The sequence below is a fragment of the Acipenser ruthenus genome, chromosome 58, assembly GCF_902713425.1.
Source record: "Acipenser ruthenus chromosome 58, fAciRut3.2 maternal haplotype, whole genome shotgun sequence".
Classification (NCBI taxonomy): Eukaryota; Metazoa; Chordata; class Actinopteri; order Acipenseriformes; family Acipenseridae; genus Acipenser; species Acipenser ruthenus.
In genome coordinates, this window is record NC_081246.1 from 4,808,970 (window position 1) to 4,824,067 (window position 15,098).

Here is a 15,098-nt window from a genome sequence, read left to right on the forward strand (position 1 = left end):
GAGAGAGAGAGAGAGAGAACAGGATTCGAAACATGTATAGAACACAATATAGTTATATTGATCACAAAAGGATAAAAATGTCAGTTTCATTCACTTATGTTTCAGGATAACAATTCATTTCATGGGTTGAAAGTCATGGCGCCTCGTATCCACCAGATGTCGCAATTCTTAACCCTTTATAGGAAGTTGTATCCTGGCTTTCAGACAGACTTTCTTAATTAACAGATAAGAATCAGCTCTGTTTGTTTAGACCAGACTGGCAGGTAATCTGAACTGAAACCATTTCAAATCTTTACGACCCTCTGTTACTAATATCCAGTCCTTTGAAGCAGATCTCGAGTGTTATGGGAGAAGGTTGGGTGAGAGGGTTTCTCTGCTGTGTGGATTCGCTGGTGCCTCTCAAGCTGTATATCCATCTGAAACTCCTCCCACAGTCACCACCGACATTTTGGTTTCCCTTCTGTGTGAATTCTCTGGTGAAGTTTCAGGCTTTGTAAATCTCTGAGACTCCTCCCACAGTCAGCACAGGTATACGGTTTCTCTTCCAGAGTGGATTCGCTGGTGAAGTTTCAGGTTTTGTAAACGTGTGAAACTCTTCCCGCAGTCACCACAGATGTGTAGTTTCTCTCCAGTGTGGGTTCGCTCGTGTCTTTTCAATGTGCTTGACCAGCTGAATCTCTTCCCACAGTCACCACAGACATATCGTTTCTCTCCAGTGTGGATTCGCTGGTGAAGTTTCAGGCTTTGTAAATCTCTGAAACTCTTCCCACAGTCAGCACAGACATGCGGTTTCTCTCCAGTGTGGATTCGCTGGTGAAGTTGCAGGTTTTGTAACTGACTGAAACTGTTCCCACAGTCACCACAGATGTGTAGTTTCTCTCCAGTGTGGGTTTGCTGGTGACGTTTCAGGCTCTGCGACTGCGTGAAACTCTTCCCACACTCTGCACAGGTATACGGTTTCTCTCCAGTGTGGATTCGCTGGTGTATTTGGAAGTCCCTTGGCTCTCTGAAACTCTTCCCACAGTCATCACAGTGATGTGGCTTCTCGCCTGTGTGGATTCTCTGATGTCTTTTCAAAGTCCCTGACTGACTGAAACTCTTCCCACAGTCACCACAGATAAGAGAGTCCTGAAAGCTGCTTAAGGGGTTAGAATTGAGAATAACCCTTTTAATACAGATTGATTCTAGTTCAGGACTCTCCTCTTTAATATGGACTGATTCTAGTACAGGACTCTCCTCTTTAATATGGACTGAGTCTAGTACAGGACTCTCCTCTTTAATATGGACTGAGTCTAGTTCAGGACTCTCCTCTTTAATATGGACTGATTCTAGTACAGGTCTCTCCTCTTTAATATGGACTGAGTCTAGTACAGGTCTCTCCTGTTTAATATGGACAGGCTCCATCGTTGAATCTTCTGTTTCACAAGGATAATCCAGTTTTGTCTTCTCAACAAATTCCCTAAAAAACAACAAAAAAACACACACAATACAATCTGTTACACTCCCTGTGTTAAATTCTAAGAAGTTGTCTCAGCAGCACCTTCGTAAACGCTCACACAGAGCGATCGATCACCTGTTTGCACCTCGTCACTGAGCGACTCGCTGTACTGTGTGCTGAGAGACTGGCACTGACAGCACCAGACGGGGCGACAGAGGAAAACATTCTCTCAGCCGTGTCACCATGACGACCGTAAAGCTCCGCCTCAAACTGACAGCGACGACACAAATACAATGTTGATTTTATTGTACATCACGTGTGTTGCTATTGCCTGGCTATGAATTACTATCTACAGAGGAAACCGCTTCAGCAAAATTGTTTTTTAGGGCAGCAGTGTGGAGTAGCGGTTAGGGCTCTGGACTCTTGACCGGAGGGTCGTGGGTTCAATCCCAGGTGGGGGACACTGCTGCTGTACCCTTGAGCAAGGTACTTTACCTAGATTGCTCCAGTAAAAAAACAACTGTATAAATGGGGAATTGTATGTGAAAAATAATGTGTTATCTTCTAACAATTGTAAGTCGCCCTGGATAAGGGCGTCTGCTAATAAATACATAATTATAATAATAATAATAATAATACAGGACTGTCGAGTCTGCAGCGGAGCGGAGCGCAGCCTCACACCGGAAATCAAAAGGACGGCTTGTTTGTTTACGTGGCGGCGGCGCGCGCGAACGCAAACGCTCCCGCGCGGCGCGGAGGGCTCGAGCGGTTACGCGTTTTTAAAAATGTTTAAATGTTTGATATTAATTGACCGGAATTGATTTTTTAAGTTTTGTTGTTTTAGTTTTTTTTTTTTTTTTCCAGCGGCTGCCCTCTCGGTGGGCCTGCGTGTGTGTGAGATACAATTATTATCATCATCCACGACGAACAAAACGACCCGCTTTCTGAAAATATTATTACACGAAACAAACTGTGTTCAGTAGAACTGATCAAATGTAAGAGTCTGTACCGGTTAACAAATGTAATAAAATGAATTTATATTTAAAATCTTACTCGTTAATTCAGCCTCTCCAGCCTCCTCTCTCTCCTTCAGGGAAGAATATTGTGAGGAACCGAAGCGAAAACAAACCCGCCCCCTCTCTCGCCTGCCATTGGCTGCGGGGTCATTCTGAACCGAGGAGTCCTCCGGTGATTGGACGATCTGGGGTTCTCCTAACCAATAGGGGATCAGCTCTTTGGCATTTTACCGTATAATCAAGAAAACAGGAGCATTTTTATACTCGAGTACCGTTAAATGTATTAATAATGCTACTAATAATACATGCGGTGATGTATGAAAGCAGGAGATTAATGCATGTATTTAAAACAAGCACACAGATAAGAGTTTTATTAATTATATAATAAAAATGATTAAAGGTTACCATCTGATCAGCCAGTTAATAAAATGACAAGGAAATGTTGGTTCATTTATAGAATAGCAGGTTCATTTATAAAGTTACAAACGGCTAATAATACCTTGTATCACTGTCATGTATAATACAAACACATGAGCTAATACACTCATTTAAATGCGAGGATTAACTTTCCAGATACCAGAGACTGAATAATCTCTCTCCCATTGAAATGAATGACAAACCTCTCCCTGCTATTCTCACGTCTCCCAGTAGATGGCGCCAGGCCTCCACGCAATTACTGGCTGCAGGAAAACGACACAGCGCCGGTGTAAGAAATCTGTGTGCAGTTTCACAGTCAATACGATTGCATGGCTGCATGTTTAATACATTGTTCCACTAGACTTCAGTTTAACAGTATTTTTGCTTCAGTCTAATCAATCGTGGGAAATCACTGAATCTACAATTGGATAAGAGCTTCTACAGAAACTACAATATTATTCCTGAGTGAATGTTTGCTACATTCTACCAGAGTTCAGCTTTCTGTGCAGAACTAGTTCATCAGAAACTAGATTGATGACTTTCCAGTTAGTTTACATTCCCCATTCTAGTTCCAGGCAAGCAGAACATTGCTTAAATTACTGACTTTATTGTATTCTAAACTCTGGAAGAATGTAGCAAACTAACACAGACACCAAGAAGAAATGATTATATTGTAGTGTCAAACTGAACAGGACTGTGTGTATGGCAGGTGTTCCTAATGTTTTGGCCAGCTCTTTTGCACAGTGCTGTATTGTGTATATTTGCATGCTGTGTGTGTATGGCAGGTGTTCCTACTGTTTTGGCCAGCTCTTTTGCACAGTGCTGTATTGTGTGTATTTGCATGCTGTGTGTGTATGGCAGGTGTTCCTAATGTTTTGGCCAGCTCTTTTGCACAGTGCTGTATTGTGTATATTTGCATGCTGTGTGTGTATGGCAGGTGTTCCTAATGTTTTGGCCAGCTCTTTTGCACAGTGCTGTATTGTGTGTATTTGCATGCTGTGTGTGTATGGCAGGTGTTCCTAATGTTTTGGCCAGCTCTTTTGCACAGTGCTGTATTGTGTGTATTTGCATGCTGTGTGTGTATGGCAGGTGTTCCTAATGTTTTGGCCAGCTCTTTTGCACAGTGCTGTATTGTGTGTATTTGCATGCTGTGTGTGTATGGCAGGTGTTCCTAATGTTTTGGCCAGCTCTTTTGCACAGTGCTGTATTGTGTGTATTTGCATGCTGTGTGTGTATGGCAGGTGTTCCTAATGTTTTGGCCAGCTCTTTTGCACAGTGCTGTATTGTGTGTATTTGCATGCTGTGTGTGTATGGCAGGTGTTCCTAATGTTTTGGCCAGCTCTTTTGCACAGCGCTGTATTGTGTGTATTTGCATGCTGTGTGTGTATGGCAGGTGTTCCTAATGTTTTGGCCAGCTCTTTTGCACAGTGCTGTATTGTGTGTATTTGCATGCTGTGTGTGTATGGCAGGTGTTCCTAATGTTTTGGCCAGCTCTTTTGCACAGCGCTGTATTGTGTGTATTTGCATGCTGTGTGTGTATGGCAGGTGTTCCTAATGTTTTGGCCAGCTCTTTTGCACAGCGCTGTATTGTGTGTATTTGCATGCTGTGTGTGTATGGCAGGTGTTCCTAATGTTTTGGCCAGCTCTTTTGCACAGCGCTGTATTGTGTGTATTTGCATGCTGTGTGTGTATGGCAGGTGTTCCTAATGTTTTGGCCAGCTCTTTTGCACAGTGCTGTATTGTGTGTATTTGCATGCTGTGTGTGTATGGCAGGTGTTCCTAATGTTTTGGCCAGCTCTTTTGCACAGTGCTGTATTGTGTGTATTTGCATGCTGTGTGTGTATGGCAGGTGTTCCTAATGTTTTGGCCAGCTCTTTTGCACAGTGCTGTATTGTGTGTATTTGCATGCTGTGTGTGTATGGCAGGTGTTCCTAATGTTTTGGCCAGCTCTTTTGCACAGCGCTGTATTGTGTGTATTTGCATGCTATGTGTGTATGGCAGGTGTTCCTAATGTTTTGGCCAGCTCTTTTGCACAGTGCTGTATTGTGTGTATTTGCATGCTGTGTGTGTATGGCAGGTGTTCCTAATGTTTTGGCCAGCTCTTTTGCACAGTGCTGTATAGTGTGTATTTGCATGCTGTGTGTGTATGGCAGGTGTTCCTAATATTTTGGGCAGCTCTTTTGCACAGCGCTGTATTGTGTGTATTAGCATGCTGTGTGTGTATGGCAGGTGTTCCTAATGTTTTGGCCAGCTCTTTTGCACAGTGCTGTATTGTGTGTATTTGCATGCTGTGTGTGTATGGCAGGTGTTCCTAATGTTTTGGCCAGCTCTTTTGCACAGCGCTGTATTGTGTGTATTTGTATTCGCAATGTGCGTCATTAACACAGGAAGCGACCCTCCTCCATAGAGAGAGAGAGAGAGAGAGAGAGAGAGAGAGAGAGAGAGAGAGAGAGAGAGAGAGAGAACAGGATTCGAAACATGTATAGAACACAATATAGTTATATTGATCACAAAAGGATAAAAATGTCAGTTTCATTCACTTATGTTTCAGGATAACAATTCATTTCATGGGTTGAAAGTCATGGCGCCTCGTATCCACCAGATGTCGCAATTCTTAACCCTTTATAGGAAGTTGTATCCTGGCTTTCAGACAGACTTTCTTAATTAACAGATAAGAATCAGCTCTGTTTGTTTAGACCAGACTGGCAGGTAATCTGAACTGAAACCAATTTAAATCTTTACGACCCTCTGTTACTAATATCCAGTCCTTTGAAGCAGATCTCAAGTGTTATGGGAGAAGGTTGGGTGAGAGGGTTTCTCTGCTGTGTGGATTCGCTGGTGCCTCTCAAGCTGTATATCCATCTGAAACTCCTCCCACAGTCACCACCGACATTTTGGTTTCCCTTCTGTGTGAATTCTCTGGTGAAGTTTCAGGCTTTGTAAATCTCTGAGACTCCTCCCACAGTCAGCACAGGTATACGGTTTCTCTTCCAGAGTGGATTCGCTGGTGAAGTTTCAGGCTTTGTAAATCTCTGAGACTCCTCCCACAGTCAGCACAGGTATACGGTTTCTCTTCCAGTGTGGATTCGCTGGTGAAGTTTCAGGCTTTGTAAATCTCTGAGACTCCTCCCACAGTCAGCACAGGTATACGGTTTCTCTTCCAGAGTGGATTCGCTGGTGAAGTTTCAGGTTTTGTAAACGTGTGAAACTCTTCCCGCAGTCGGCACAGACATTCGGCTTCTCTCCTGTGTGGATTCGCTCGTGTCTTTTCAATGTGCTTGACCAGCTGAATCTCTTCCCACAGTCACCACAGACATATCGTTTCTCTCCAGTGTGGATTCGCTGGTGAAGTTTCAGGCTTTGTAAATCTCTGAAGCTCTTCCCACAGTCAGCACAGACATGCGGTTTCTCTCCAGTGTGGATTCGCTGGTGAAGTTGCAGGTTTTGTAACTGACTGAAACTGTTCCCACAGTCACCACAGATGTGTAGTTTCTCTCCAGTGTGGGTTTGCTGGTGACGTTTCAGGCTTTGCGACTGCGTGAAACTCTTCCCACACTCTGCACAGGTATACGGTTTCTCTCCAGTGTGGATTCGCTGGTGTATTTGGAAGTCCCTTGGCTCTCTGAAACTCTTCCCACAGTCATCACAGTGATGTGGCTTCTCGCCTGTGTGGATTCTCTGATGTCTTTTCAAAGTGCCTGACTGACTGAAACACTTCCCACAGTCACCACAGGTAAGAGAGTCCTGAAAGCTGCTTAAGGGGTTAGAATTGAGAATAACCCTTTTAATACAGGCTGATTCTAGGTCAGGACTCTCCTCTTTAATATGGGCTGATTCCAGTACAGGACTCTCCTCTTTAATATGGACTGATTCTAGTTCAGGACTCTCCTCTTTAATATGGACTGATTCCAGTACAGGACTCTCCTCTTTAATATGGACTGATTCTAGTTCAGGACTCTCCTCTTTAATATGGACAGGCTCCATCGTTGAATCTTCTGTTTCACAAGGATAATCCAGTTTTGTCTTCTCAACAAATTTCCTAAAAAACAAGAAAAAACACACATAATACAATCTGTTATACTCCCTGTGTTAAATTCTAAGAAGTCATCTCACCAGCGCCTTCGTAAACGCTCACACAGAGCGATCGATCACCTGTTTGCACCTCGTCACTGAGCGACTCGCTGTACTGTGTGCTGAGAGACTGACACTGACAGCACCAGACGGGGCGACAGAGGAAAACATTCTCTCAGCCGTGTCACCATGACGACCGTGAAGCTCGGTGGCTTTTTTATTTTTAATTAGCAGTGGGAGAAAACCGCTTCAGCAAAATTGTTTTTTAGGGCAGCATGTGGAGTAGTGGTCAGGGCTCTGGACTCGGTGTGGAGTAGTGGTCAGGGCTCTGGACTCGGTTTGGAGTAGTGGTCAGGGCTCTGGACTCGGTGTGGAGTAGTGGTCAGGGCTCTGGACTCGGTGTGGAGTAGTGGTCAGGGCTCTGGACTCGGTGTGGAGTAGTGGTCAGGGCTCTGGACTCGGTGTGGAGTAGTGGTCAGGGCTCTGGACTCAGTGTGGAGTAGTGGTCAGGGCTCTGGACTCTTGACCGGAGGGTCGTGGGTTCAATCCCAGGTGGGGGGACACTGCTGCTGTACCCTTGAGCAAGGTACTTTACCTAGATTGCTCCAGTAAAAACCCAACTGTATAAATGGGGAATTGTATGTAAAAATAATGTGATATCTTGTAACAATTGTAAGTCGCCCTGGATAAGGGCGACTGCTAAGAAATACATAATAATAATAATAATAATAATAATAATAATAATAATAATAATTCAGGACTGTCGAGTCTGCAGCGGAGCGGAGCGCAGCCTCACACCGGAAATCAAAAGGACGGCTTGTTTGTTTACGTGGCGGCGGCGCGCGCGAACGCAAACGCTCCCGCGCGGCGCGGAGGGCTCGAGCGGTTACGCGTTTTTAAAAATGTTTAAATGTTTGATATTAATTGACCGGAATTGATTTTTTAAGTTTTGTTTTTTTAGTTTTTTTTAGTTTTTTCCAGCGGCTGCCCTCTCGGTGGGCCTGCGTGTGTGTGAGATACAATTATTATCATCATCCACGGGAACAAAACGACCCGCTTTCTGAAAATATTATTACACGAAACAAACTGTGTTCAGTAGAACTGATCAAATGTAAGAGTCTGTACCGGTTAACAAATGTAATAAAATGAATTTATATTTAAAATCTTACTCGTTAATTCAGCCTCTCCGGCCTCCTCTCTCTCCTTCAGGGAAGAATATTGTGAGGGACCGAAGCGAAAACAAACCCGCCCCCTCTCTCGCCTGCCATTGGCTGCGGAGTCATTCCGAACCGGGGAGTCCTCCGGTGATTGGACGCGCTGGGACTCTCCAAACCAATAGGGGATCAGCTCTTTGGCATTTTACCGTATAATCAAGAAAACAGGAGCATTTTTATACTCGAGTACCGTTAAATGTATTAATAATGCTACTAATAATACATGCGGTGATGTATGAAAGCAGGAGATTAATGCATGTATTTAAAACAAGCACACAGATAATAGTTTTATTAATTATATAATAAAAATGATTAAAAGTTACCAGCTGATCAGCCAGTTAATAAAATGACAAGGAAATGTTGGTTCATTTATAGAATAGCAGGTTCATTTATAAAGTTACAAACCTTAATACCTTGTATCACTGTCATGTATAATACAAACACATGAGCTAATACACTCATTTAAATGCGATTATTAACTTTCCAGATACCAGAGACTGAATCATCTCTCTCCCATTGAAATGAATGACAAACCTCTCCCCGGTATTCTCACGTCTCCCAGTAGATGGCGCCAGTCCTCCACGCAAGTACTGGCTGCTGGAAAACGACACAGCGCCGGTGTAACACATCTGTGTGCAGTTTCACAGTCAATACGATTGCATGGCTGCGTGTTTAATACATTGTTCCACTAGACTTCAGTTTAACAGTATTTTTGTTTCAGTCTAATCAATCGTGGGAAATCACTGAATCTACAATTGGATAAGAGCTTCTACAGAAACTACAATATTATTCCTGAGTGAATGTTTGCTTCATTCTACCAGAGTTCAGCTTTCTGTGCAGAACTAGTTCATCAGAAACTAGATTGATGACTTTCCAGTTAGTTTACATTCCCCATTCTAGTTCCAGGCAGGCAGAACATTGCTTAAATTACTGGCTTTATTGTATTCTAAACTCTTTTCAGAATGTAGTAAACTAACACAGACACCAAGAAGAAGGGGTTATATTGTAGCGTCAAACTGAACAGGACTGTGTGTATGGCAGGTGTTCCTAATGTTTTGGCCAGCTCTTTTGCACAGTGCTGTATTGTGTGTATTTGCATGCTGTGTGTGTATGGCAGGTGTTCCTAATGTTTTGGCCAGCTCTTTTGCACAGTGCTGTATTGTGTGTATTTGCATGCTGTGTGTGTATGGCAGGTGTTCCTAATGTTTTGGCCAGCTCTTTTGCACAGTGCTGTATTGTGTGTATTTGCATGCTGTGTGTGTATGGCAGGTGTTCCTAATGTTTTGGCCAGCTCTTTTGCACAGCGCTGTATTGTGTGTATTTGCATGCTATGTGTGTATGGCAGGTGTTCCTAATGTTTTGGCCAGCTCTTTTGCACAGCGCTGTATTGTGTGTATTTGCATGCTGTGTGTGTATGGCAGGTGTTCCTAATGTTTTGGCCAGCTCTTTTGCACAGCGCTGTATTGTGTGTATTTGCATGCTGTGTGTGTATGGCAGGTGTTCCTAATGTTTTGGCCAGCTCTTTTGCACAGCGCTGTATTGTGTGTATTTGCATGCTGTGTGTGTATGGCAGGTGTTCCTAATGTTTTGGCCAGCTCTTTTGCACAGTGCTGTATTGTGTGTATTTGCATGCTGTGTGTGTATGGCAGGTGTTCCTAATGTTTTGGCCAGCTCTTTTGCACAGTGCTGTATTGTGTGTATTTGCATGCTGTGTGTGTATGGCAGGTGTACCGCCCTGTCTCTCTACACTACAGGTTAACGCTGCAGCCTGTAAGGTTTGTGGATTCAGGTAAACATGGAATTAACTACTGTGTTGCTCTATAAGGATGAGACCAGACCATGTTTCAAATCTGAACAACGTTTACCATTTATTAGTTTCAAATCCCCACATTCCGTTCTGCATTGAACTCTATTGTTTAGATGCTTTCCTGTTCTTTGATGCAGATGTGATGCATTGATATTTACTGAAGCAACTCCTTCTCTTTCATATACTGAGTTTACGTGTCACTGGAAGTTAAATACAACCTTTAAAAACTCAAGCATAACGTTACAATAGAACTAAAAAGAAACTTATTAATAAAACGAGGCCCACGTCCCACACAAAACACACTGGCAGAGTCTTCTGGTCTCTTCAGACACTTCATGAAATGAATTCAGTGTCACACAGATCGGGTTTACTCAGATTATTTCTCTCAATCTTGAAGTTCATCTGAACTCAATTAACACACAGCTTGCTAATCATGGTAATAGAAACCCTTCTTGCTGATTAAAACAGCTTGATCTCTTCATTCCAATGCAGTTCATGATGTTAGGAAGAGTTGAACAGATAGGAGCTGGAGAGTCAACAGGCTGTGATTCAAAACGAATTCAAAGGGATAGTTTAAGAGATAATTTTTCAAACATTTCATGAGTGTTGCGATTTAAATACAGCGCCCAAAGAGGAGTTTACTGTGGTGATCCAATCACTTCCGGGTAAAACAGGAAGGTAATCCCTGACCGAAATCAGTCCTTTCATTGGCTTACAAGTTTGAATGACGCTTCCTTTTACACAAGCAATGTGCATCATTAACACAGGGAGCGACCCTCCTCCATAGAGAGAGAGAAAGAGAGAGAGAGAGAGAGAGAGAGAGAGAGAGGGGGAGAGAGAACAGGATTCAAAACATGTATAGAAACAAAATATAGTTTTATTGATGACAGAAGGATAAACATGTCAGTTTCATTCACTTGTGTTTCAGGATAACAATTCATTTCATGGCTTGAAAGTCATGGCACCTCGTATCCACCAGGTGTCGCACTTCTTAACCCTTTATAGGAAGAAAGTTGTATCCTGGCTTCCAGACAGACTTTCTTAATTAACAGATAAGAATCAGCTCTGTTTGTTTAGATCAGACTGGCAGGTAATCTGAACTGAATCCAATTTAAATCTTTATGACCCTCTGTTACTAATATCCAGTCCTTTGAAGCAGATCTTGAATGTTATGGGAGAAAGCTGGGGGAAGACACACTTAATTAACATCACAGCATCTTAAGCCTCATAGTTTAAGATTTGAAATGTCATTTTACAAAGTACATTCAATTACAACTATGAATTTCTCCCACGGCGTATGCGTTGAATATACAGACTTCTCAGGGGTTGGAGGCACTCGGCTTTGCCTCGTATCACACAACGCTCCGAGGCGTCTGTATATTCAATGGATTGCAAACTAAGAATGTACTTTATAATGTAACGGCTTCAGAGCACTGTGTTTAATATTGATGAATCTGTATCATCTGTAGACATTCACCAGAGATCTCACAGATTCTATATTACGCTGCTGTTTAAAACGACTGGAATTTCTGAGCGCGGGTTAAACTTTTTTCACATTTATGACACGGATGCGGTTTCTCTTCCAGTGTGGATTCGCTGGTGATATTTCAGGTTTTGTAAACGTCTGAAACTCTTCCCACAGTCAGCACAGACATGTTGTTTCTCTCCTGTGTGGATTCGCTGGTGTCTTTTCAAGTGGCCTGACTGATTGAAACTCTTCCCACAGTCAGCACAGACATGTGGTTTCTCTCCAGTGTGGATTCGCTGGTGAATTTTCAAATCGCCTGACAGTCTGAAACTCTTCCCACAGTCAGCACAGACATATGGTTTCTCGCCAGTGTGGATTCGCTGGTGTCTTTTCAAGTGGTCTGACTGATTGAAACTCTTCCCACAGTCAGCACAGGAATACGGTTTCTCTCCAGTGTGGATTCGCTGGTGAAGTTTCAGGTTTTTTAACTGACTGAATCTCTTCCCACAGTCAGCACAGACATGTGGTTTCTCTCCAGTGTGGATTCTCTGATGATTTTTCAGGTTTTTTAACTGACTGAAACTCTTCCCACAGTCAGCACAGACATGTGGTTTGTCTCCAGTGTGGATTCTCTGATGAATTTTCAGGTATTTTAAATGATTGAAACTCTTCCCACAGTCAGCACAGACATGTTGTTTCTCTCCAGTGTGGATTCTCTTGTGTGTTTTCAAGGTGCCTGACTGACTGAAACTCTTCCCACAGGCAGCACAGACATGTGATTTCTCCGTTCTGTGGATTCGCTGGTGATATTTCAGGCTTTGTGAATATCTGAAACTCTTCCCACAGTCAGCACAGACATGCGGTTTCTCTCCAGTGTGGATTCGCTGGTGGAGTTTTAGGTGTTGTAAACGTCTGAATCTCTTCCCACAGTCAGGACAGACATGTTGTTTCTCTCCAGTGTGGATTTTGTGGTGAAGTTTCAGGTTTTGTAACTGTCTGAAACTCTTTCCACATTCTGTACAGGACAGAGAGCCCTGCAAGCTGCTTGTTTTAAAATGGTTACCCTCCTCTTCAACATGGACAGGGTCTAGTTCAGCAAGCTCCTCTTTAATGTGGACAGGCTCCATCTCTGAATCCTGCCTTTCACAAGGATAACCCAGCTGTACCTTCAGAACTCGCAGGTGGTGTTTCACGGGGCTATGGTGTCTGAAATCTGCCCCGCATTCACGACAGTTAGGATGATGAGTCTCCTCTTTAACATAGACTGATTCTAGTACAGGACTCTCCTCTTTAATATGGACTGATTCTAGGACAGGAATCTCCTCTTTAATATGGACTGATTCTAGGACAGGAATCTCCTCTTTAATATGGACTGATTCTAGGACAGGACTCTCCTCTTTAATATGGACTGATTCTAGTACAGGACTCTCATCTTTAATATGGACTGATTCTAGTTCAGGACTCTCTTCTTTAATGTGGACTGATTCTAGTACAGGACTCTCATCTTTAATATGGACTGATTCTATTACAGGACTCTCCTCTTTAATATGGACCGATTCTACTACAGGACTCTCCTCTTTAATATGGACTGATTCTAGGACAAGAATCTCCTCTTTAATATGGACTGATTCTAGGACAGGACTCTCCTCTTTAATATGGACTGATTCTAGTACAGGACTCTCCTCTTTAATATGGACTGATTCTAGTACAGGTCTCTCCTGTTTAATATGGACTGATTCTAGTACAGGACTCTCATCTTTAATATGGACTGATTCTAGTTCAGGACTCTCTTCTTTAATGTGGACTGATTCTAGTACAGGACTGTCCTCTTTAATATGGACTGATTCTAGTTCAGGACTCTCCTCTTTAATGTGGACTGATTCTAGTACAGGACTCTCCTCTTTAATATGGAATGATTCTAAGACAGAACTCTCCTCTTTAATATGGACTGAGTCTAGTACAGGACTCTCCTCTTTAATATGGACTGATTCTAGTACAGGTCTCTCATGTTTAATATGGACAGACTCCATCGTTGAATCTTCTGTTTCACAAGGATAATCCAGTTTTGTCTTCTCAACAAATTTCCTAAAAAACAACAAAAAAACACACACAATACAATCTGTTACACTCCCTGTGTTAAACTCTAAGAAGTTGTCTCAGCAGCACCTTCGTAAACGCTCACACAGAGCGATCGATCACCTGTTTGCACCTCGTCACTGAGCGACTCGCTGTACTGTGTGCTGAGAGACTGACACTGACAGCACCAGACGGGGCGACAGAGGAAAACATTCTCTCAGCCGTGTCACCATGACGACCGTGAAGCTCCGCCTCAAACTAACAGCGACGACACAAATAAAATGTTGATTTTATTGTACGTTTCATGTGTTGCTATTGCCTGGCTATGAATTACTATCTACAGTAATTAACGTACTCGCGTACACACGCAGTCTTCACTAAAGTCCCCATTTAAAGACAGTACGTTTCACTGCGGCCCTCGGGATGAAATTGTTAGCTAGGTGGCTATTTTTCATTTTAATTAGCAGTGGGAGGAAACCGCTTCAGCAAAATCGTTTTTTAGGGCAGAATGTGGAGTAGTGGTCAGGGCTCTGGACTCTTGATCGGAGGGTCGTGGGTTCAGTCCCAGGTGGGGGACACTGCTGCTGTACCCTTGAGCAAGGTACTTTACCTAGATTGCTCCAGTAAAAAACCCAACTGTATAAATGTGTAATTGTATGTAAAAAATAATCTGATATCTTGTAAGAATTGCAAGTCGTCCTGGATAAGAGCGTCTGCTAAGAAATAAATAATAATAATAATAATAATAGTAATAATAATAATAATAATAATAATACAGGACTGTCGAGTCTGCAGCGGAGCGGAGCGCAGCCTCACACCGGAAATCAAAAGGACGGCTTGTTTGTTTACGTGGGGGCGGCGCGCGCGAACGCAAACGCTCCCGCGCGGCGCGGAGGGCTCGAGCGGTTACGCGTTTTTAAAAATGTTTAAATGTTTGATATTAATTGACCGGAATTGATTTTTTAAGTTTTGTTTGTTTTAGTTTTTTTTTAGTTTTTTCCAGCGGCTGCCCTCTCGGTGGGCCTGCGTGTGTGTGAGATACAATTATTATCATCATCCACGGGAACAAAACGACCCGCTTTCTGAAAATATTATTACACGAAACAAACTGTGTTCAGTAGAACTGATCAAATGTAAGAGTCTGTACCGGTTAACAAATGTAATAAAATGAATTTATATTTAAAATCTTACTCGTTAATTCAGCCTCTCCGGCCTCCTCTCTCTCCTTCAGGGAAGAATATTGTGAGGGACCGAAGCGAACAAACCCGCCCCCTCTCTCGCCTGCCATTGGCTGCGGGGTCATTGTGAACCGAGGAGTCCTCCGGTGATTGGACGGGCTGGGGCTCTCCTAACCAATAGGGAATCAGCTCTGTGGCAGTTTACCGTAAATTCAAGAAAACAGGCGCATTTTTATACTCGAGTACCGTTAAGTATAATAATAATAATAATAATAATAATAATAATAATAATAATAAAATAATAATAATAATGCGGTGATATATGAAAACAGGAGATTAATGTATTCATTCAAAATAAACACACAAGTAATAGTTTTATTAATTATAATAAAAATGATTAAAAGTTACCAGCT

At 42.7% G+C, this 15,098-nt stretch overlaps 3 protein-coding genes across 3 annotated transcripts; all 3 read right to left on the reverse strand.

The window, feature by feature from the left end:
• Positions 1 to 519: 519 nt before the first annotated feature.
• On the reverse strand, positions 520 to 2,610 carry LOC117407759 (zinc finger protein 239-like). Its single transcript, XM_059018134.1, has 2 exons — positions 2,492 to 2,610; positions 520 to 1,459 (listed from the first exon to the last, which is right to left on the reverse strand). The coding sequence occupies exon 2, from the start codon at positions 1,402 to 1,404 to the stop codon at positions 520 to 522; it is 885 nt and encodes a 294-aa protein (XP_058874117.1). The 5' UTR covers positions 1,405 to 1,459; positions 2,492 to 2,610.
• A 208-nt stretch (positions 2,611 to 2,818) lies between these two features.
• Positions 2,819 to 8,187, reverse strand: LOC131724964 (zinc finger protein 239-like). The gene is made up of 2 exons (XM_059018142.1): positions 8,112 to 8,187; positions 2,819 to 6,910 (listed from the first exon to the last, which is right to left on the reverse strand). Exon 2 carries the CDS (start codon positions 6,853 to 6,855, stop codon positions 6,007 to 6,009), a length of 849 nt encoding a protein of 282 aa, XP_058874125.1. The 5' UTR covers positions 6,856 to 6,910; positions 8,112 to 8,187; the 3' UTR covers positions 2,819 to 6,006.
• Positions 8,188 to 8,287: 100 nt separating this feature from the next.
• On the reverse strand, positions 8,288 to 14,755 carry LOC131724918 (zinc finger protein ZFP2-like). The gene is made up of 2 exons (XM_059017977.1): positions 14,699 to 14,755; positions 8,288 to 13,516 (listed from the first exon to the last, which is right to left on the reverse strand). Exon 2 carries the CDS (start codon positions 13,459 to 13,461, stop codon positions 11,521 to 11,523), a length of 1,941 nt encoding a protein of 646 aa, XP_058873960.1. The 5' UTR covers positions 13,462 to 13,516; positions 14,699 to 14,755; the 3' UTR covers positions 8,288 to 11,520.
• Between the last annotated feature and the right edge of the window lie 343 nt (positions 14,756 to 15,098).